The sequence below is a fragment of the Bufo gargarizans genome, chromosome 5 (genome assembly GCF_014858855.1).
Source record: "Bufo gargarizans isolate SCDJY-AF-19 chromosome 5, ASM1485885v1, whole genome shotgun sequence".
Classification (NCBI taxonomy): domain Eukaryota; kingdom Metazoa; phylum Chordata; class Amphibia; order Anura; family Bufonidae; genus Bufo; species Bufo gargarizans.
The window spans coordinates 383,926,422-383,951,397 of record NC_058084.1 but is presented as its reverse complement, the minus strand read 5'-3'; the positions used below and the strand labels follow the sequence as shown (position 1 = coordinate 383,951,397).

The window sequence follows — 24,976 nt, the reverse complement described above, 5'->3', positions numbered from 1 at the left end:
TCCCAGGAGTATTCTGATGCCACGCGCATTTGTGACCGGCCGCTCCGTCCATTTCAGGAGGGCTGCAGTTCTGAAGCATTTATTCATGCAGCTGCTTGAATGTTTTGTCTGACAGAAATGCAAATTTTTAGGCCAGGATTAGTCTGTGCAGTTTTTTCTTTTTGTTGTCAGTGTGGTTAGGAATTCTGTTTTATAGTCCTCTTCTGATTGTAGATTTATACCACAGCCTTTTCTTATATATAATGTTTTTTTTATTTTGACCAGCATAAAATACCATGACGGATACAGATATTGGGTGCCATGACCCATCAAAACATATCGCATCAGGAGGGGGAGGCCCTCTTTTATAACACACAATAAAAGTCATGTATAGTCTGGATTTGAATCGCATAACCTTAAAGAGTATATTAACCAGGGAAAGCAATTAGGGATAAGGGGTTGGGGGAGAACGGAGGAGTGGGAGGGTGTGGGTCTGGTAAATAGGGTCCTGTCATGGGTGTAGCATACGAGGACCGCTGAAAGTAGGGTATTCCAAAAGGGAAGACAGTTACTCCTAAGAAGGGTTGGAGGCAGCTAATCCCAGGCCCCTATATTTCATCCACAGATACCTTAAAGCCGCAAACTTATTTGGTGTGTGTAGCTCCCAACGGGCCAATTGCTCAAAGCGGTACCCTGATCCCCTCTGTTTTGCCAACATGAGATTGAGGGGGTCTCAGAAATATTTGGATTGAAGGTTTGTCAGTCGAGGGAATTTACACGTCTGTCATAGGACCTAGGAGGCAAATCCGAGGGGATACAGGAAGGGAGGTGTCGCATAGTAGAGATAACTGCGCACACACCAAAGACCAAAATTCTTTGAGTTTGGGGCACTGCCACCAGATATGGATATAGGAGCCCCTCTCCTTCCCACATCTCCAGAACACGGGGTCACTTCCCAACAAGAGGGCACAAAGTCTGAGAGGCATGTAATGCCATCTTGTCAACACCTTGTAGTAATTACACATCTGGGAATTTTTGGCGATGGAGAACCACAGCCTTTTCTGCCAGATTTTAATGATTTAACAAAATAGTCCTCCTTCGACCAGTTCAGTCACAAATATCCATTCAGACCTCTCTGTTGGGTGAAGCAAGAGCACTCACTATATGTCTGCTTGGATTATAGCTGCTGTGTTGGGGTGCTGCCGCACAGCTAATATTTTTGTTTGTATATTCTTGGCTTTAAAAAATATTGCAGGAAAGTTTTATGAAGTAAACCCCGCACACAAAGCAGTCCACGATTTAAAAGAAAAAACACCATTGACCAAAAAAATGCACCTCAAGGTTGAAAGAACCCATGTCACGGCTGTTTAAGGGTAACAAGAGCATACACAGTAAAAAGAGCTACTGACCGGACCCAAACTAGGGAAGAGAAAGGGTGACCCCTGTCAGACCCTCAACACTCTCCCTATGCTGCTAAAGCACATGCCCGGATCCATGTGGTGGAACGAGGCATGCCCGCGTGCCTAAGACTTATGAGCCCTGTAACCCCTACAATAGTGGAAGGGGCACGGCCACCGATGCCCTGCTCAGAATATGGAGGGAACCGTGGCCACCTCAGATCCAGTCAGAAAATCACCAGGTACACAACAATGTCTGCACACTTAGCTGATGGAGCTTCAGCCGCAGAGAAGACGGATCCAAGGGCCGCTGGCAATATCCGGAGTGCTTGCAGCAACAGAACAACAGGTCCAGAGAACTAATAGCTTAAGAAGTGAAGATACTCAAGGCAGAGCTACAACTGAAAAGAGAAATATAATCCACGCCCTGCAATAGGAGGAGGGGTGATTTAAAGGCAGGGAAATCAAACGCAGGAGGAACAGCTGAGAGTAAAGACCTCATCACAGGGGCGGAGAGACAGAACTGTGAGAACGCCTCCAAACTCTAAGTGACATCATCACAGGGGTGGAGACACAGAGCTGTGAGAACGTCTCAAAGCTCTGGTAGTGACAGTACCCCCCCCCCCCCCTCTACGGGTGGACTCCGGACACCCAGGACCCACCTTCCCAGGATGAGCCCTATGAAATGCCCTGATAAGGCGAGTGGCTTTAATGTCCGACATCGGAACCCACATCCTCTCCTCAGGACCATAACCCTTCCAATGAACGAGGTACTGAAGAGAACCGCGGACAATGCGAGAGTCCACAATTCTGGAAACCTCAAACTCCAGATTGCCATCAACCAAAATCGGAGGAGGAGGCAAAGAGGAGGGTACCGTGGGCTGGACATATGGTTTTAAGAGAGATCTGTGAAATACATTATGTATCTTCCAAACCCGTGGAAGATCAAGGCGGAAGACAACAGGATTGATGACTGACAAAATTTTATAAGGCCCAATAAACTTGGGACCCAATTTCCAGGAGGGAAACTTCAGTTTAATATTTCTTGTAGACAACCACACCAGATCACCCACATTCAGGTCCGGACCAGGCACACGTCTCTTATCAGCCACACGCTTATACTTCTCACTCATCTTTCTGAGATTACTCTGAATCTTTTGCCAAATGGTAGACAAAGACGAGGAAAATCTCTCCTCCTCAGGTAAACCAGAAAGAGCCCCTCCCGAGAATGTCCCAAACTGCGGATGGAACCCATATGCACCAAAAAATGGTGACTTATCAGAAGATTCCTGACGACGGTTGTTCAAAGCAAACTCAGCAAGAGGGAGAAATGAACACCAATCCTCCTGGTTCTCTGCCACAAAACAGCGCAAATATGTCTCCAGATTCTGATTGAGGCGCTCAGTCTGACCATTCGACTGCGGGTGAAAAGCAGAAGAGAAGGACAGCCGAACCCCCAGGCGAGAACAGAAAGCCTTCCAGAACCTGGACACAAACTGCGTGCCTCTATCGGAAACAATCTCAGAGGGAATGCCGTGCAATTTAACAATATGATCGACAAAAGCTTGCGCCAACGTTTTAGCATTGGGTAAACCAGGGAAAGGAACGAAATGAGCCATCTTGCTAAAACGGTCCACGACCACCAGGATCACCGACTTCCCCGAGGAACGAGGAAGATCCGTGATAAAGTCCATGGACAGGTGTGTCCAAGGACGGGAAGGTATGGGTAACGGGAGAAGGGAACCTGAAGGTCGTGAACGAGGGACCTTAGCGCGAGCGCACGTCTCACAAGCCGCCACAAAACCCTCCACAGACTTACGAAGAGCCGGCCACCAAAATCTCCGAGCAATGAGATCTACCGTGGCTCTACTCCCGGGGTGACCAGCAAGAACCGTATCATGATGTTCCTTAAAGAGTTTGTGACGTAGCTCAGGAGGCACGAACAACTTCCCGGAGGGACAACGGGCAGGTGCCTCAGACTGGGCAGCCTGGACCTCGGCCTCCAAATCGGAATATAGAGCAGAAACAACTACCCCCTCTGCCAAAATGGGACCCGGGTCCTCGGAGTTTCCTCCTCCCGGAAAACAGCGAGAGAGAGCATCAGCCTTCACATTCTTGATCCCAGGGTGGAAAGTAACAACAAAATTGAATCTGGAGAAGAACAGAGACCATCTGGCCTGTCTCGGATTCATACGCCTGGCCGACTCCAAGTACGCCAGATTCTTATGGTCGGTAAAAACGGTGATAGGGTGCCTGGCCCCCTCCAACCAATGGCGCCATTCCTCGAAAGCCAACTTGATGGCCAACAATTCCCTATCTCCCACATCATAGTTTCTCTCTGCCGGGGAGAGTTTTCTAGAGAAAAAGGCACAAGGTCGCCATTTGGCAGGAGAGGGGCCCTGGGACAAAACTGCACCCACACCCACCTCGGAAGCATCCACCTCAACAATAAAAGGTAAGGAAACATCGGGATGCACCAAGATGGGAGCAGACGCAAAACTCTCTTTAATCTTAGAAAAGGCTGCAAGCGCCTCCTCCGACCAAGAGGAAAAATCCGTCCCCTTTTTTGTCATGTCAGTAAGGGGTTTGACAATAGAGGAATAATTCAAAATGAACTTTCTGTAGTAGTTAGCAAAACCCAGAAAGCGCATCAATGCCTTCTGATTTTCAGGAAGCTCCCACTCCAGCACAGCACGGACCTTCTCCGGATCCATGCGAAAACCAGAAGCAGAGAGGAGAAAACCCAGAAATTGAATCTCCGATACCATAAAAAGACATTTCTCGCTAGTATCATTGGGGGACACAGACCGTGGGGACACAGACCGTGGGTATAGCTGCTTGCTGCCACTAGGAGGCGACACTAGGCTAAGAAGTGATAACTCCTCCCCCGCAGGCTATACCCCCTCCAGCCTGGAGAGAGCATATCAGTTTTTAGCTTAGTGTCGTAGGAGACAGACCTCCCTGCTTTTGCAGGGCGGCTTACTTTTATTATTTTATCTTTTTCCTCTTTTAGGTTGGGGAAACAGAGTCGCCTAGCCACTCTGTCTACCCCGGGAGCAAGGCCGGTGTCGGAATCCCTCACCGCTCGCCCTCCCCAAGAAACGAAAGTGGACCAGGGCAGCCCAGCTCCCCTGCTTCCCGCCAGCCAAGGGGGTCACCTGAATCCGGCGAGACCCTCCGCCATTCCAGTCTCCTGCCACTTCGTGTGCCAGCGGCTGAAGAGGTGACCCTGCTGGTACTCTGAGAAAGGGTGAAGAGAAGAGGATGAAGATGGGGTGAGTAGTCCGTATTGGGTAAGTACCTCGGCCCTTCCCCTCCCCCTTCTCCCTTCCCCCCCGGTCACCTCATCATAAGATGGAGGACCTTTTTCCTCAGGTGGGCCATTCATGGTGAGGGCCCCACATTACCTCAGGCCCAATGTAGGTTTGGGCTTCTGTCCATACGGGGGGCCTGGGTTCTCCTCAGATTCTGGTCCAGTTGTACGGCCTGCGGGGTGAGCTCCCGCGGCCGATGTTCAGCCAGGGCACTTGCAGAGCGCCGCTCCGGTCACTCCACTCCCGGCCGGCTATTCGTTTGGCCGGCGCCAAAAATTTAGCCCCCGGCTCCTCTTCGGGCCTACCGGGATTCAGCCCGTGCAGTTGTTTTAGCGGCACGGGATGGGTTCCCGCAGCGAGAGTGGACACTCCCCCTCCAAATCAGTGGGCAGACATCGGCGGTTGCTCTTCAGGCCCCGCTGTGGTAACCGGCCGGCAGTACCGCCCGGTCGGCTGTGCGCCGAACTTTATGTCCCGGCTTTTGCGGCCTACTAGGCCGCAACTTTCATTCCAGTTATGGAGGGGGCGGGTTCGTCCTTTTGGCGCGGATTCTCCCCGACTAGCTGTCGCTCCTCCCCCAGGTGCCCCGCTGAGCTCCGCATCTGGTCCTCTGAGCTGGGTTAACCCTTTGTGGCAAGTCGTTTGTTTGCAGCCGGCACTGCATTATCTGAGTGTCCCCTTTCTGCATGCCATTTACCTTAGATTAGGAAGTTAACCCTAACCCCTTCCTGCCGGCATGTCCACCCTGGTGGTGGGGTATGGGGCTGGGCCCATGTCCTATCTGGACAGGGCAGGATTGCTCACAGTTTCCCAATCCGCCCTCCGGGGCTGTTTAGTTGAGAATGCACACATGAAGAATTCCCAGACCACCTTCTGGGTCGTCTGGTGTATAGGCCACCACAGGTGAAATCCAGGGGAGCACATCTTAGGGATTCCCAATCCGCCATACGGGCCGTTTGGTTGATAATGCTCCACCTGCACAAATACAGGGGAGCACATCTGAAGGATTCCCAATCCGCCCGCTGAGGCCGTTTGGTTGATAATGCTCCACCTGCACAAATGCAGGGGAGCACATCTGCAGGATTCCCAATCCGCCCGTTGGGCTGTTTGGTTGATATTACTCCACCTGCACACATACAGGGGAGCACATCTGGAGGATTCCCAATCCGCCCGCTGGGGCCGTTTGGTTGATAATACTCCACCTACAAAAATACAGGGGAGCGCATCTGAAGGATTCCCAATCCGCCCTACGGGGTCGTTTGGTTGATTAATGCTCCACCTGCACAAATCCAGGGGAGCACATCTGAGGATTCCCAATCCGCCCGCTGAGGCCGTTGGTTGATAATACTCCACCTGCACGGATCCGGGGGAGCACATCTGAAGGATTCCCAATCCGCCCTACGGGGCCGTTTGGTTGATAATGCTCCACCTGCACGGATCCGGGGGAACACAGATGCAGGATTCCCAATCCGCCCTACGGGGCCGTTTGGTTGATAATGCTCCACCTGCACAAGCCAGGGGAACACAGCTGCTGGATGCCCAATCCACCCTCTTGGGTCATTTGGTTGTTAATCCACATGCGCAATCCAATGGAGGACCTCTGGCAGTTCCCAATCCACCCTCCTGGATTGTGGGTCGATTGAGTACCGCCCACACAATCCTGTGAGCGGTCAGGTAGGGATGCCGATTCCACCTCCTGGGTGTTTTGATGGTTATATCACCGCTGTCACAGCCTGCAACTGCCATGGCTGGATGCTAAGAGGTAGAGCTGCGCACGAGCAGGACATTCCTCCTCGGTCTCCTCCGCACCTCCATCCTTCCTCATTAGGGTGATATTCAGAACCCTCCCTTCCGACAGGGGTTGGTTCTGAGGGAACAGTTCTGCGGACTCTGATATGAACCTTCTAGACTGCATCCATGCTACCGGCAGTACTGATTGTCTGCATTGCCCCTTCCTTAGGCGGCATTTGCTTTGCTACTGGATACAGTACTTACCCTTTGTATTCCCTCCTTCCACAGGTGGACTGACGGCACTTGCACTGGTCAGTGCCAGCCATTTGCGTCTCCCCTTTCGGTTGTTGATGGATTGCTGTTCCACTGGGTACAGTACTGGCGTTATGCATTAGCCTCTCTTATAGGAGGCGTTATGGCTTTATCGCGGGTGGCAATGTTTGCTGTAAGTATTACCACCTTGCTTAGGTGGAGGAATTCTCTACCCACCGGGAACGGGACTATTCGTATGCATTATCCTCTTCGATAGGGGTGTAATTCTCTGCCATAGGGGTAAATTCCTACTGGGTGCATTACCCCCTGCCATAGGTTAGGTACTGGCGCTAACCTTAGGATACAGTACTCCCTATATATTTTTCTCCCCTTCATGGGTGGAGTGGTTGCACTTCCATTGAGGGTAGTGCTTACAGTACGCGTACCCCCTCCAGGGAGGGGGTTATTACACTACCGTTGGATGCGGTTCTGTTTATCTCCCTACCTTCCTTCCTTCCTTGACGGAGGGTTGCGCTACCACTGAATACTATTCAACAGTCATGGCATTACCCCCTTCTACATCTAACGGGAAATCACTGAGCATCTATGCATGCTTTAATTCAACTAAGCCTCCGCACTAGATGCCGTGGCTTCCTTCACGGGTGGGCCGCGGCAACAGTCGTTGCCATTGGTGCCTGGTACTCTTCATCTAGAGGTATATGGATACTGGGACTGCTCCCATACTGTATCCTCCCGTCTCTTCTGGTACTGGTGGTTGGCGCAGATAGGTCGTTCCTTGTTCTCTTAAGGGAGTCGCTCAGCAGCTCTTCAGGTGCCCTAGATTCCCATCCCTATGGGCCTCCACCGTTCAGGTCGGTCAGAACTTGGTCCTCTACAGCGTGTGGGTGCACGCCATTATACAAATGTTGGGATTACGACCCAGCGAGCCCAAGGTTGCACTGACTCTGTATTCTGGGCCACCACTCTTCCTCATTAGGTGAGGGTGTTTTGCTGGCATTCTGCATTGACTACTACAACGTGTTCTCTAAGTCAGGATGGCCGAGTGGTCTAATGTGCCAGACTCAAGAGTTCATCTCTTCCGTGTATGGGTGTTCGGGTCTCCAAATGGAGGCGTGGGTTCAGATCCCACTTCTGACAAAAAAAAAAAAAAAAAAAAAAAAAGCAAGGGTAGTTCTCACAAGGGCCGGAGATCGAACTCATGGCAGTGGGTCAGCCCCCTCAGATAGGGGTTCTACCCTGACACTGCTTCGGCGGTTGCTCTGGTTTTGCCCCCTTTTTAGATGGAATGCCTCAGAATGGCTCTGGTTGACTGAGTTAGCTTGGTTCCATGCTACTTCTGGGTGTCCTTAGGCCTCTCCCTCAGTTTTACGCTGGGAGGAGCAGGCGGTAGCTATTACTGTACAAAGGGTATTTGCATCTCCACTACATGCTAGGGTTCCTACTGAACATTCCTATTGCACAGTTCCTTCGTCAGACGGCGGTTTCTTCCGACTCTGGGATTGGTATCCTGTACGGTGTGGCATCCTCCTCAGCTGGAGTGTGGCCTTTGCGTTACTCTGGCAGCTTCCTTTGTATGGGCTCCTCCTCAAGGGTGTATTTCATTACCAAGAGATCTGTGCAGTGCCAGTCCCTGATGGCAATGGGCTTGCCCTGACCTCTCAATGGTCTTCATTACTGTTAACTGTCCGTTGCTCTGACTACTATTGTTCTTGTGTCGTCAACTCGGGTTTTGCATTGGCGTCAGTGCCATAGCTATCAGCACCTTACTTGGGCGCGCTCGACTGGGTAGCTTAGTCCCTGTGGCACTCGTCTACCACTACGGTGATACTGTCCGTCAGATATGTTTACTTAGTCCCTGTGGCACTCGTCTACCACTACAGTGATTCCTTCCTTCAGTTATGGTTACTTCTGTGTCACATCAAGCGATGGTGGTCATTCCTTTCACTGCTCCTTCCGGGGGTGGACTACGGTCCCCCCAAGCCAGGCTGAGCGGGTGACTGTCACACCTTGTCACCACTGGTAGGGATTTCGTTCCTTGAACGGAACACCCCTATTTTTCTTTCCTGTCCTTCCTCTAGCTGGACTGCTGACCACCTTTTCCCTTCGGTCTCCTCGACCGGTGGCAATGGGTTGTATAGCTATGGAATCCGGGATCTATTTTTTTTTTTTTTTTTTCCACGGAGAGTATTCTCTTATCTTGGTCTCTGCCCGGAAGTCAATATATGTCAATTATGTTTTTTTTTTTTTTCCATTACCGGTTTCTTTTAACCAGAGGAGGATCCTGCGAACCTGGATTTTGGTTCCGCTCCCACAGTTGTGGTCTACGACCGGCTTCGCCCCGACGATCGGTAGATCGCTGGGGGCGTTTCAGGAACAAACAAGCCCCCCCCTCTGGGACTTCTTCTTCTTCTTTTTGTACGTCCATTTGTCCTTTTGTCATTTGCATCAGGCAGTGCTCCGCCAGAATTTTCTTTCTGGCGGAAGGTCACCGCTTTTCGGGTCTTCTCGGACATGGTTTTTCTCTTCTTTCTCCCTCGTATTTTAAGGGCGGGCTCTCCATCAGCCATCTATTTTGGCCTCGGAGATTTGCTGGTCCATATCTGGCGCGTTGGCGCGTTCCGCTGTATGGGTTTTCTGCCTGATTTTCTTGGAGGTCCTTGTCATAGCTGGCGTCTTCCAACGGGATGCTTTTTTTCCTGGGATGTCTGCCTGTCGGTTGCTTCCTAGCGGAGTGATGGCCTGGCTGTCCAGCGGTCGTCATTTCTCGGGTTCATCTACTCCAGACATCGCTTCTAGAGGGCAGCGTCTTGGTCTTCCGGCAAGTTCACCGAGTTTTTCGGGGGTCTTTTCTAGCCATCATCTGTTGCTGCTCCAGGCAGCAAGATCTTGCAGGCGGCAGCGGATGCCGCATCCTCGAGGGCGTTTTTTCTCCAGGGGCGTGTGATTTTTTTCCCTCCCCGTGGACTGCTTTAGGACGTCCCACGGTCTGTGTCCCCCAATGATACTAGCGAGAAAACGAGATTTTTGTGAACTCACCTGTAAAATCTCTTTCTCGCGTAGTTCATTGGGGGACACAGCTCCCACCCAGTGTTCTGTTTGCCGCACATATTGGCGGTTGGTGGGCCAGTATGGTCCTCAGTTCTGGTGCATTCCGACTGATGTTTGTCAGTTGTGGGTTGTGTACTGTATTTTCATTATTGATTTTTTTCTCCTACTCCTATTGCTTGGGCACAAACTGATATGCTCTCTCCAGGCTGGAGGGGGTATAGCCTGCGGGGGAGGAGTTATCACTTCTTAGCCTAGTGTCGCCTCCTAGTGGCAGCAAGCAGCTATACCCACGGTCTGTGTCCCCACGGTCTGTGTCCCCCAATGAACTACGCGAGAAAGAGATTTTACAGGTGAGTTCACAAAATCTCGTTTTCTCCAGCTTGGCATACAGTTTATTTTCCCGCAGTATCTGCAGGACCTGAAAAAGATGATCCTGATGGGTCTGAACATCAGGGGAAAAAAATCAAAATATCATCAAGATACACCAATACAAATTTCCACATTAAATGATAGAAAATACTATTAACAAAATGCTGAAAGACGGCCGGAGCATTCATCAGGCCGAAAGGCATAACGAGATTCTCGAAATGCCCGTTAGGGGTATTAAAGGCCGTTTTCCATTCATCCCCCTCTCTGACCCTGACCAGGTTGTACGCGCCTCTCAGATCCAATTTGGAAAACACCTTGGCCCCAACAATTTGGTTGAAGAGGTCCGGGATCAGAGGAAGGGGATAGGGATCGCGAATCGTGATACGGTTCAGCTCCCTAAAATCTAAGCAAGGTCTCAGAGAGCCATCTTTTTTTTTAACAAAAAAAAAAACCCGCGGCAACAGGCGACTTTGAGGGACGAATATGCCCCTTCTCGAGACTCTCGGAGATATAGGTTCGCGTTGCGAGTCTTTCCGGTTGTGAGAGATTGTAGAGGCGTGCCTTTGGCAGCTTGGCGCCGGGAATGAGGTTAATGGGACAGTCAAACTCCCGGTGAGGAGGTAGCTCCCGAACACCGCTCTCGGAAAACACATCCGAGAAATCAGAGAGAAACGATGGCAGAGTTTTAGTAGACACCTCTGCAAGAGTGGCTGTGAGACAATTCTCTCTACAAAAGTCACTCCACTCATTTATTTGCCTTCCTTGCCAATCAATAGTGGGGTTATGTCTAGTGAGCCAGGGTAGCCCCAAAACTAGAGGAGAAGGCAATCCGTTAAGGACAAAACAAGATATCTCCTCCACATGAGTGTCACCTACAGCTAGCCGGATATTGTGAACAATGCCTTTCAGAGATCTCTGCGAGAGTGGGGCAGAGTCAATAGCAAAAACAGGTATATCCTTTTCTAATGTACAAACCTGAAAACCATGCAAGGCTACAAATTGAGTGTCAATAAGATTGACGGCCGCTCCACTATCGACAAAAATCTCACAAGGAATGACTTTGCTCTCTAGCGCCACCCTGGCAGACAGGAGAAAACGGGAACTGCAGGTCAGAGGAAAAGCATCAATTCCCACATCAACTTTGCCCAAAGTAGCAGATGAAGCAGAACTTGATGATCTACCTCTTGAGGTTTTTCTCTTATTATCGCTCTTAGTACAGTTCAGGAATCTCCTAGACGGACAAACATTTGCCAAATGACCTATGCCCCCACAACAAAAACACACCATATTCTGAGAACTAAATCCTCTTTTATCAGGGGCAAGTCGGCCTAGCTGCATGGGCTCCTCCTCAGAGGGGAGCGAGACAGGATGAGACCCCTGCATACTGAATGAGTCCGCACCATTGCCCCTAGACTGACAATGGCTGGACGGAGAGGTCTTGTTTCTTTCCCTTAGACGCCTGTCAAGGCGTACCGCTAATGACATGGCAGACTCTAAGGACGTTGGTCTCTCATGGAAAGCAAAGGCATCTTTCAAACCCTCTGAGAGACCATGGCAGAACTGACTTCGGAGTGCAGCATCATTCCAGCCTGAATCAGCTGCCCATCTCCGAAATTCAGAACAATAAAGCTCCGCGGACAGTTTGTTCTGGCATAGAACACGTAAGTTCGATTCTGCCAGAGCAACACGATCCGGGTCATCATATATCTGCCCCAGGGCCACAAAAAATCTTTCCACGGATCGAAGGGAAGGATCCCCTGATGGCAGCGAAAAAGCCCAAGTCTAAACATTACCCCTGAGCAGGGAGATGACAATCCTCACCCTCTGTTCCTCATTACCAGAGGAGTGGGGACACAAACAAAAATGGAGTTTACATGCCTCTCTGAAGCGAACAAAATTCTGACTGCCCCCAGAGAATGTTTCCGGAAGTGAGACCTTTGGATCGCAACAGACTCCATGAGCCGGAGCAGAGCCCAATGCTTGTAGCTGAGTCACAGATTGACGGAGATCCGCTACTTCCAAAGAAAGACCCTGCATGCGGTCAACCAGGTCAGAAAGCAGATCCGTGTCAACAAGGACGGTTTTGGTGGATTATAATGTCACGGCTGTTTAAGGGTAACAAGAGCATACACAGTAAAAAGAGCTACTGACCGGACCCAAACTAGGGAAGGGGCACGGCCACCGATGCCCTGCTCAGAATATGGAGGGAACCGTGGCCACCTCAGATCCAGTCAGAAAATCACCAGGTACACAACAATGTCTGCACACTTAGCTGATGGAGCTTCAGCCGCAGAGAAGACGGATCCAAGGGCCGCTGGCAATATCCGGAGTGCTTGCAGCAACAGAACACAGGTCCAGAGAACGAATAGCTTAAGAAGTGAAGATACTCAAGGCAGAGCTACAACTGAAAAGAGAAATATAATCCACGCCCTGCAATTGGAGGAGGGGTGATTTAAAGGCAGGGAAATCAAACGCAGGAGGAACAGCTGAGAGTAAAGACCTCATCACAGGGGCGGAGAGACAGAACAGTGAGAACACCTCCAAACTCTAAGTGACATCATCACAGGGGTGGAGACACAGAGCTGTGAGAACGTCTCAAAGCTCTGGTAGTGACAACCCAACTACAAAAATCTATTTGTCCCATGTTTAATATTTCCCATAAACTTCTATACAAAATCTGGAGCTTGCATTTATTTGTCTAAAACATGCTAAAAGAAATGTCGGTCACCAAAAATGGCCCCTCAAAAACACTTATTGAGGAAAAAAACGCACCAAGAAGGACTTACTGGAATCAAAGTAAACTTTCTATGTGTGAATGTAATATATGTAAATGATTACTACATTAGAGCAAAATGGTATGTTTGTTGCAGAAAACTGTACCATTGAGAGGAGGCTCTAGTGCCATGTTGGGCTGTCTCTAGCCTGGATACAACATGAGATACGCTTGGACATGGAGGCATATTTGCCCACAGCTCTTGCAACTGGGCCTGTAGATCCTGCACACCTATAGGCTGCTGAAGCTGGTATCCCAGCAGGTCCCATAAAAGCTTGATTGGTGATAAATATGGCGACTGTGCAGGCAAAGGATGTTTTTCAATCTGTTGGAGACAATCCTGGAAAACATACTGTGTAGGTGAGCATTATCCTGCTGGAAAATGTCAGTAGGAAGTCCTGCCATGAAAGGCAACACATGTGGCCGCAGGATGTCCTGCGCATATTGCTGAGCTATTAGTGTCCCTCGTATCACTGCTAGGGGTGACCGACTGTTGTTAGTGATGGCTCCCCAGATCATCATACCAGCAGCTGGGCTAGTGTTTCACTCCACAGTGAAGCCAGGATTGAAGCTCTCACCACAAGGTCTCCATACTCAACCTTCGTGGGACCCCAAACAGAACCTGGATTCGTTGCTAAAGGCAATATAGTTCCAGTCCATAACAATACAGGTTTCTCGTTCACGACACCACTGCAAATTAAGGTGACAGTGGCTGGCTGTCAATGGCAGGACACGTAATGGGCACCGTAACACAAAATTTCCTTCTAAGTGCCTGGAAACGGTCGAAGCAGAGACGAGTGTGTAATGAAAGCGCCATCTGTGTCTGAATGGTGGTCAACAAAACTGTAGGAGCTGCTTGTGCTTGTCGACGAATCAAACAATCCTCTCTACAGGTGGTCTGTCTAGGCCGTCCCGAGTGTGTTCTGAGTGTGCCCTTGCGTAACCACTGTACCCAACACCTACTAACAGCTAGATGGCAGGCCAAGACTGTCATCCAGGCAAAATGTCTTTGTGCGTAGTAGAGGCATGCCTAGCAGTAAACGATCTCTCACCAAAAGGTACACTACCGAACGGTGGCCTGTAATTATTTACATATTTGCCTGAGACATAAGTGCATGCCAAGTTTTGCAGCAATCAGACATTTCTGAGTAGGTAAAATTTTATTTTATTTATTTTTTATCAGTGAGTGTATATTAAAAATCTGTGTGTGGCAGCAGCGTAACAGCAAGTGAACACCTCTCCATTTGTTTTTATCCATTTTCACTTCCGTAACACATGGGACCCATGTCTGTATCCTATCTATCTTTGGAAGTTCATTCTTAGCATTTGAGGTTAGGAATTTAAATCTTTTTATTTATTTATTTATTTATTTGAAACCTTGCAGAAAACCCAATGTAACATCAGCAGCTACAGATTTCCTGGCGTGCAAATCCACACAAATGCATTTCTTTGTTTCTTCTGAACATTTAAAAGCATAGATGTATAAATGACGTCCATTTAAATAACATTCACATTGTTTATTCCTTATATTAAATCATACACTAATTATACAGCGAATGACATGCAGCAATCATAACACGCACTGGGTTTACACAGTTTTTGTATTTGTAACCAGGTGTCATTTTGTATTAAGGGATATAAATGAGCCTACTGTGATTAAAAATGAATGGTGTTGATTTAAGGATTATAATAGCATAAAAAAATAAAATGTTATAATGTCACAGAGGAGCAGGTTATTCGCACAGCCATGCGAGCTGTGTTGCTATAGCACTTGGGGGCCATCCAAGAGATGTCCATCTTGCCAAGTGGAATCACAATTTGCATCCGTTTCATGGCTTGTAGCATATCTTTTTATTGCCATTTCTTAATATTTTGCTAATTGTTCCTAAGTTCATTTCAAGAGTCCTGCCAGAGGCATTATAGCCAGTACTTGCCAGTTTTTGTTTTCTAATACGGTCACATAGCACCATAGTTTCACAGTATTTTGTCTAGTGCTGCCAATGTTGTATGGTTAAAGGGCTTTTCTGGGGAAATACTTCAGTCTCTGCTGCTCTCCACTTCCTGGTCCCAGCTGGACACACAGGAAATGGCTGGAACTGCCCACTCAGCCAATCACTGGCTGCAGTGGTGACCTGCCTTAGCTGGTGATTGGCCTAGAAGGCATACCAAGCCATATCCTATGTGTCAAGCTGGACTAGAAAGTGGAGAGCACTGGGCACTGGAGCATCTGGGCAGCAGTGGTTGGAGATCTGCTTATAATATGTATGCTCAACTGCGCATGAAAGGTTTCCAAGTATATGTTATATGGTTGGATATGTTTGTCCATATAGGATATGTTCGCACATAAAAACCACAGTGTAGTTTTAGATGTGGTTTTCAATGCCTTTGCAGTTTTTGCTGGTTAAACGTGTTTCATATATAAAAACCGCAACTGCATCACTTTGTGGTAGTCTAATGTGGAATATGGATGGTTTTAACTGCATCTAATCTTCTACATATCCGAACATGCCTGAACATCTGAACATACCCTTACTCTCGTTATAAAAAAAATAAAAACACATGCTCAGTTTTCTTTCTTGTAGTGTTGAATATTGTAGAAAAACAGTATCTAAATGTAAGCTGTATGCCAAAATGGCATCTTTTGACATATATAAGTGACCCACAGTATAATTATTACCATTTTTGTTTATTAGGTGAAACGTCTTTGTTAAAGAAGCACTCTGTTTTATTTATTTTAAAAGTAAAGTATAGTAATTTTTTACACCCTAAATCAGTTGCATAGATACATTTTTAACCTTTTCAGTTTGGTAATCTGTTGATGTGATCTCAAGTCTGACCAGCAGACCGGTGCTTGCTCCAATGTGTAAACAGGAACTTGTTCTCTCCGTAGCTGACTAGCAGTGTGTATACCGTGCTTAGCTGTCTTTCACTGCCTGTCTATACTATCTGTGTGTGCTGACTCTCCAGTTTTCTTCTATGAGATGTCACACTGGTCTTCCTGCCCCCTTCACATAAAAGCCAGAGAGAGATGACAGGGCAGAGGGGGGAGACAGGATGAAGTTGCATCACACAGGAAAACATGGAGACCTTTCAGTGTGAGGGGATAGCAGCTGTATTGAAAAATCTAATTTGGTGCTCTACATGGATGATCCAATGGATGTGATCACTGTAACCATTCACTAAAATTGGACATTCTTGGTTTGATTGGAGTAATAGTGGCTGCGCAGTCTAAAGCGGCAAATATTAGGTCATTGTTGAACCTGCCACTATTGGTGGTACCATCCAACCAATGCTGCCGTTTTTTGTCAAATTCCTGTAGAAATGTCCTATCCTTGTCCGCAAATGGACAATAATAGGACATGTTCTATCTTTTTTGCAAGGCCACAGAACAGACAGTCCCCATCTTTTTCAGCCCCATTAAAATTAATGGGTCTGCATCCGATATGCAGAAAATAGGGTCATGTGCATGATGCCTAATGCGTATACTGTAGATCCCTCCTGACTTTCAATCGCCCTTTTCTGGAAGCAGCTTTCACCCCTCTCTCCATTTAGGACACCTGGTTGAGCCTGGTGGGCATATGTATGGAGGGGTTGGGAGAGAGGGCTAATGGGAAACGCTGTATGGCTGGCCTACGTTGTCCATCAGTAATAGCCTTGGATGTGACACTCTTCTAGCTTAATCTCATTTAAATGTCTGTAGTGTTTCTTTATACCAGTCAGTAATCCTGCAGGCTACTTGCAGTTCATTAAAGTTGCATGAAGTCATTTATTACCTCACAATCTCCAGAAATCTATTTCTTCCCTGTTGTCATAAGTCATTTCATATCTACTTTGCAGTGGTGTGCACTTTGATAATGAAATGTGTGTTTCTTACAGAGATGCCAGACTCTGCCTTGACAATACTTGGTGCCTGTTGTAAACTTAATCTCCTGCCAGCACTTTGTGCCCTGGTGAGTATAAAGATCCTACGTAGAAAAGTATTGAGCCATCACTGCTGGTTTGTGGCAGTGTCATTCTTCTGTGGGTCTTATTGTATATTCTGTTTTAATCCATCTTCAAGAAAAGTTTCCATTGCATTGTATATTTATCTCTGACACCCTACTCACTGCCATGATCAGAGTGGGATGTTCAGCTGTATAATACAGCAGACACCTGGAAGCAGTAATAGTGCTGTGGAATACGGGGTAGTATGTACCCACAATGTACTATCATGGGGCTGACAGAAGAGAATAGGGGTAATTGTTCCCTCCACTAATTAATTGTTCTCTGCAGGTTGGGCCCCTGAAATTGGCTATTATTTCCAGGCCGTACATTTACCCTTATGTAGAAAAAAATAAGGCATTATGTGCCATTGAGATGGGCGTCCGACATTGTAATACATGGATGCGCGCTTCGGAGAAGGAGTTGCTTTACTTGGCACCTCCTTGTTCTGATTGAGTGAGTGGAGAACCTCCCTCTTAGGCTACATGCACACGGACATGTGATGGAAGGTTTTTTAACGGCCATCACATGTCCATTTTAAGACCAATGGTCGTCTATGGGGTTATTCACACGGCAGGTTTTTTTTTACGTAAAAAAATAGAACATGTTCTATCTTGTCCGTTTTTCAATGACTGACTGCCCCCATTCAATTTTATTACTACGTCTGTTTCTCAGAAAGGCATCAGTAAAAAAAAGTTTCCACAAAAAATGCACAGTTTATTCATTTTTATCGGACATTTTCTTTTCACTGTCGGGTTCATGTAGCTTTAGATGCTCATATACCCTAACCGAGTACATATTTATGAGAGCAAGTAGGTTGACAATACATCTGCAACTATACTTCACACAGGGGATGTCACTCTGATGTCCCCAACTCCTGATGACATCCTCCTACGTTTACTCCATGTTTTTGTCCTATAGTTGAGGCACTAATTTTTTTACTGCACTGCAAAAAATAGGTACTCTACTAAAACAGGATGCGATTGTGTGCCTGTACAGTAGGATCCGGCTGCCATTGCGGGAAGGGGGCGTGGTGAGCTTGACTTCAAGTGTAAAAGCTGCTGCCCCCTTGACTTGTATTCCCCTTCAGGTCGTAGGCAAATGAGCGTACGACCTGAAGGGGAATGAAAGTTGTTTTACGGCGATCATGCACCTCGGACATCTTATACAATATCATCATTAGAAATCTGATGTTGACAGCTTTAAGGTACTGCTGGCAGTTTATGGTCCATTTTGGTTCTGACAGGTTCCCTTTAACACAAATGTAAAACTTGAAATGAGGTCACAAAGGGAGAAGCTCTGCTAAAATTTAGTTGGCAGAGATTGAAAGCCCCAGTAACGCTCTGTATGTGTTTTCAGTGTGTAGTGATTTCTTTTTATGTAGTTTCTGCAGCAAGACCACGCTCTTTTGGCTAGAGAACAAGCATTTAGTGTGCAGCGAAGATCAAACCGCAGCTTGTCTGCTTATGAGATTTTTCCCAAGGATATCGCTGAGACAGATATCACTGTTATCTAGGAAGTCAGACAAAAAGTTTGAGACATTCCATCACATACACAGTACACATAGATTTAACTTACTGTTTAGCTATTGTGCAGTGTCTCACAAAATTGAGTACACCCCCACATATTTGTAAATATTTCATTATATTGTTTCATGGGACAACACTAACGATCTGACACTTTGATACAATATAAAGTAGTCAGTGTACAGCTTGTATAAGTGTCCATTTACACGTCCGTGGTATATTGTGGATCCGCATTACACCCGGCCGGCACCCCCATAGAAATGCCTATTCTTGTCTTCAATTGCGGACAAGAATAGGACATGTTCTATGTTTTTCCGGAGCTGCGGAAATTGAAGATCGGGGCTACGCTCCAGAAATGCGCATGCAGAGAGCACATAGTGTGCTCTCCGCATCTATTCCTGCCCCATTGAGAATGAATGGGTCCGCACCTGTTCCCGATATTGCGGAACGGATGCGGACCCATTTGCGGACGTGTGAATGGACCCTAACCGTGTATATTTGATGTGCCCTAAAAATAACTCAGCACACAGCTATTAAAGAGGACCTTGACATTATGAAGTAATTAGGTTATGTAGGTCATAGTGCAGGGATGTAATATTGCTTGCTAGTTTGTCTGGGCGCCGCTCCGTTCGCCCGCTGTGCACCCCATTCACTGTTCCCGCCTGGTATGCTAATCAATAGCATCGGTACAGGGAGGAGGAGACTGCCCTGTTTCTCAATGGGCGTCTCCTTCTCCCTGGCTGTGCCGCGGTCTAATCGCAGCGGAGAGTGTCACAGCCTGGGAGAAGGTGAGTGTTTTTTTTTGTTTTTTTTTTGGCTGTAACGCTCTACACTGCGATTGGACCGCGGCACAGCCAGGGAGAAGGGGACGCCCATTGAGAAACAGGGCAGTCTCCTCCTCCCTGTACCGATGCTATTAATTAGCATACCAGGCGGGAATAGCAAACGGAGCCGCGCCTAGACAAACTAGTAAGCAATTTTATCTCCTTGCACTATGCCCTACATAACCTGTTAGTTATTTCATAATGTCTGGACCCATGAAAGGTCCTCTTTAATGTCTAAACCGCTGGCAACAAAAGTGAGTACACACCTAAGTGAAAATGGCCAAATTGTGCCCCATTTAGCCATTTTCCCTCCCTGGTGTCTTGTGACTCGTTAGTGTTACAGGTTCTCAGGTGTGAATGGGGAGCAGGTGTGTTAAATTTGGAGTTATCACTCTCACACTCTCTCATACTGGTCACTGGAAGTTGAACATGACACCTCATGGCAAATAACTCTCTGAGGATCTGAAAAAAAGAATTGTTGCTCTACATATAGATGGCCGAGGCTCTAAGAAGATTGCCAACACCCTGAAACTGAGCTGCAGCACGGTGTTCCACTCAGAACAGGCCTCGCCATGGTCAAACAAAGAATTTTAGGGCACGTGCTTAGCATCATATCCAGTCATATCCAGAGGTTGTCTTTTCAAAGTAGATGTATGAGTGCTGCAGAGGTTAGAGGGGTGGGGAGGGTCAGCCTGTCAGTGCTCAGACCGTACGCCGCACACTGCATCAAATTAGTCTGCATGTCGTCCCAGAAGGAAGCCTCTTCTAAAGATGATGCACAACAAAGCCCACAAAAGGTTTGCTGAAGACAAGCAGACTAAGGACATGGATTACTTGAACCATATCTGATGAGACCAAGATAAACGTATTTGGTTCAGATGGTGTCAGGCACGTGTAATGGCAACCAGGTGAGGAGTACAAAGACAAGTGTGTCTTACCTGCAGTCACACATGGTGGTGGGAGTGTCATGGTTTGGGGCTGCCTGAGTGCTGCCAGGTGTAGGCAGCTACAGTTTATTGAAGGAACCATGAATGCCAACATGTACTGTGACATACTGAAGCAGAGAATGATCCCCTTCATTCGGAAACTGGGCCGCAGGCCAGTATTCCAACATGATGACCCCAAACACACCTCCAAGATGACTATTGCCTTGCTAAAGAAACTGAGGGTAAAGTTGCTGGACTGGCCAAGCATGTCTCCAGACCTAAACCTTATTGAGCATCTGTGGGGCATCCTGAAACAGAAGGAGCACAAGTTCTCTAACATCCACCAGCTCCTTGATGTGGTCATGGAGTGGAAGAGGATTACAGTGACAACCTGTGAAGCTCTAGTGAACTCCATGCCCAAAAGAGTTAAAGGCTATGTACACTTTTGGGGTCAATTTTTTATGATTGCATTTAACTTCTTTTTGGCTAAAAATCATATTTTTAATTGGACTTTATTAAAAAATATTGAGTTGTTCAGTCACAAAGGGTTAACTGTTTTTCTAACTGTGTGACTGGTACTTTTGTTTTATGCCAGTCATCTAATTAGACAAAAAAAATCACAGAAAAAACTAAGATAAAAACATCCTGCATGGTATGATATACAAATGTGCAGATGTCCCTGGCCATATTATTGAAGAAAATCACAGAAATAAGATAATAATGCACTTAGTAGATAAGTAGATTCAAGCATTATATATGGACAAAGTCCTCACTCTGATATGATAATATCTGAGACACTTAGCCAATATTTTTTTATCAAAACTCATCTGAGCCCGCCTACCAAGTGCCAAGGTGGTCTCAGGTCAGGCGGGTCCTATGCTAAACCTACCTAAGCCATTGGGCTTTTATGTTCAGGAGCGCAGACGCCCCACATATGGTGTGCTGCTCCTAGTCACCTCCATGTGCATCAAGCAACCAATGGGAAGAGGAACAAGCACACCCATATGTACCACCTTGGTAGGCGGGCTCAGATGTGTTTTGATCAAAATATATTGGTTAAGTGTCTCAGATATTATATCAGAGTGAGGACTTTTTCCATATATAGTGCTTGCATCTACTTTACTAAGTGCATTATTATCTTATTTCTGTGATTTTCTTCAGTCATCTAATTACCCTTATTTCTAAACTATTGAGAGGTCATAAACACTTATTTAAACCCACATCCTTATCAGTAATCTAAGGATTGAGCTTTAATGAGTGTTTGTTTATGATGTGAGAGAGCAGAGATAAGGAGTCCATCTGCTCCTCAGATGACAGAAAGGACAAAAAATCCACAGGCTGCTAGTAGAACATGTCAGTTCTGTACAGAAAAAAGGATTCTATATTGTTAATAAAGACCAATTGAAAAAAGGATTTTTAGTTCAAAATAAGTATAATACAATAATAAAAAAAAAATTGCCCCCAAAGGTGTACATAGCCTTTAAGGCAGTGCTGGAAAATAATGGTGGCCACACAAAATATTGATACTTTGGGTACAATTTGGCCACTTTCACTTAGGGGTGTACTCACTTTTGTTGCTGGCGGTTTAGATGTTAATGGCTGTATGTTAAGTTATTTTGGGGGGCACACCAAATTAACACAGTTTGATACAATGTGAAGTAGTCAGTGTACAGCTTGTATAAAGTGTCATATCTTCAGTGTTGTCCCATCAGAAGATAGAATAAAGTATTTACAAAAATGAGAGGGGTGTACTCACTTTTTTGTGAATACAAACTTATAGCTTTAGATTAGAGGTTGTGCAGGCTTTTAATATTGATGACCTATCCTCAGGATAGGTCATCAATATCAGATCCGTGGGGGTCTGACCCCTGCCGATCAGCTGCTTGAGGAGACCGCTCACGCAATGCTCATGTGCCACCTCCTTTCTCTCTTCTTATTTGCTGCTGTATGTCTAAGGGACAGAGGCGGACAGGAAGAGAGACGTAAGATGGCATGTGTGCACTGCGCACGCAGTCTCCTCAAACAGCTGTGGATAGGTAATCAATAGAAGAAACCCAGATAACACCTTTAAGTTGTGACAAGGGGTGTAAAGAGATGAAAAGAATTGAGGTGACAGAATCCTATTACTTACTGAACGAAAAGAATGGAAGCACGGGGTGAGCGTGCAAACATGATGCATGTTAGGTCTTATGCACATAAGCATAATATGGTTCTGTCTAGCCACGAGTTGTACCGAGCTACAGTAATATGGCAGGAAAAATTTCTTTGTGGTTCTACCATATGTAAATATGCCTGCAATTTTATACATAGTGTTACCGGGGTCTTCAATCACATTCCATACAATTCTACAGAAAAAATTCATAGCATGTTCCAGCATAAGTCATATTATGAACGTATTCTTCTCTAGAGCCACTGTAAGCCCTGCCTGCAGCCACAGGGACTCAAGACACAGAACCAAGACTCGGTCTATTTGTGCCAGTATGTGCACCATTTTCTAAATAATAAATCCTCCTATGTAGACCACTCTACCATTAAGGTGCATGTTTATCATCGTAGTTCATAATATGAGCAATGTTTTTAAGATATATATATATATATATATATATATATATATATATATTTAGAGTTGGTTGCATTTTTAAATTTTGCTCTAATTTTTATTGTATTTGACTATTTTTTACGTTTCATAAAGCAAGGCAGTGACTACGAAAAATAATACTAATATCAGAGGTTGAGAGAAGTCCGCATCAGCACATCTTGTTATTGAAACGTGGAAATAAGTGGCCCTTACCTGCTGCGAGCTATGCCTCAGCAGAGCCTTCTAGACTTGAATCCTTGTTCAAAACTATAAATCCTAACCTTGTGGCCTCTGGGATTAACAATGTTCCTGTGTTTTTTCTTTAATTAGCCAAACATCACATCAGATGAAGGACTTTGCTCAAGGACAGAACCATTGCTGTCGGATCTCATCGACCAAGGCACATTTCAGATTGTACAGAGGTTGTTCTCTTTATCAAACATGAGTCTGGAGATGAATGAAAAAAACATGCGAGCAGAAACTTTCAAGGACCCTGGCTTTCTCCCACTTATTCTATACATTGCATTGTCAGGTTTTCATTCATTAGTAAAAAATCTAAAGTTCTGAATTATGCTGGACTTTACCCTTGGGTTCGGACATAGCAGCAAATGCATACAGTGATATGTTCACTGTATTGGATTTATTGAATTGTGAATTAGTGGAAAAAAAAAAAAAACCACATGTCAAAAGTCATATTTTATACTTGCATATATTTGCACAGTTTGTCTTCATATAAGCATTGGTTTGTGTGTGTTTATCTTCAGTAAGAACAATTTTCTTTTAGCAGTTTCAAAGTTAGCTATGTCTACAGACATATTCTTCTAGACATTTACTTGTGAGTATAAGCACTTTGCCATTTCCAGCAGTCCCATAGAGATGAATGGAGTGACAATGCGCAGGCTCGACCTGTCGCTTCATTTATTTTGGGGGTACATGCAGGGGCGGACATACCGCCTGTGCAGCTGGTTTAGTTTAATCAGCACTCCTGGTCAGTAAGGCTGGATCCACAGGGTCAAATTTTTAACAAATCACGGCAAAAAAAAAACACAGCATTTTGCCGCGATTTTATAAAAAATTGGACCTTGTGGACCCAACCTTACTGACTAGTAGATGGAGAGGTGATTATGTATATGCATGTGTATGTGAGAGTGCATGCATATGACTGTGTGTATGTGAGAGTGGCTGCATGTATAACAGTGTGTGTACGTGAGAGTGCCTGCGTGTATGACAGTCTGTGTATGTGAGAGTGCCTGCGTGTATGACAGTGTGTGTATGTGAGTGCCTACATGTATGACAGTGTGTGTATGTGAGAGTGCCTACATGTATGACAGTGTGTGTATGTGAGAGTGCCTACATGTATGACAGTGTGTGTATGTAAGAGTACATACATGTATGACAGTGTGTGTATGTAAGAGTACATACATGTATGACAGTGTGTGTATGTAAGAGTACATACATGTATGACAGTGTGTGTATGTAAGAGTACATACATGTATGACAGTGTGTGTATGTAAGAGTGCATACATGTATGACTGTGTGTGTATGTAAGAGTGCATACATGTATGACATTGTGTGTATGTAAGAGTGCATGCATGTATGACAGTGTGTGTATGTAAGAGTGCATGCATGTATGACTGTGTGTGTATGTAAGAGTGCATGCATGTATGACTGTGTGTGTATGTAAGAGTGCATACATGTATGACAGTGTGTGTATGTAAGAGTGCATACATGTATGACAGTGTGTGTATGTAAGAGTGCCTGCATGTATGACAGTGTGTGTATGTAAGAGTACATACATGTATGACAGTGTGTGTATGTAAGAGTACATACATGTATGACTGTGTGTATGTATGTAAGAGTGCATGCATGTATGACAGTGTGTGTATGTAAGAGTGCATACATGTATGACTGTGTGTGTGTATGTAAGAGTGCATACATGTATGACTGTGTGTGTGTATGTAAGAGTGCATGCATGTATGACAGTGTGTGTATGTAAGAGTACATACATGTATGACAGTGTGTGTATGTAAGAGTACATACATGTATGACAGTGTGTGTATGTAAGAGTACATACATGTATGACAGTGTGTGTATGTAAGAGTGCATACATGTATGACAGTGTGTGTATGTAAGAGTGCCTGTGAGGATGTGTGAAAAAGACCTATTCATTTCACTGCAAATGATGCAGACAGCACACTGCGTGTGCACATTCTTTGCACAGGGGTCCTCTGCTGTCTGTGTCCGCCCCTGGGTACAT

General features: G+C 46.1%; 1 protein-coding gene across 1 annotated transcript in view; it reads left to right on the top strand.

Moving 5' to 3' along the window:
• Positions 1 to 24,054, top strand: part of GSDME (gasdermin E) — a 124,193-nt gene extending 100,139 nt beyond the window's left edge. Inside the window, exons 9-10 of the mRNA XM_044292690.1 lie at positions 16,761 to 16,834; positions 23,050 to 24,054. Of these exons, the coding sequence (XP_044148625.1) occupies positions 16,761 to 16,834; positions 23,050 to 23,286 (311 nt within the window). The 3' untranslated portion in view covers positions 23,287 to 24,054. The remainder of the gene's footprint in view (positions 1 to 16,760; positions 16,835 to 23,049) is intronic.
• The last annotated feature ends 922 nt before the right edge of the window (positions 24,055 to 24,976 follow it).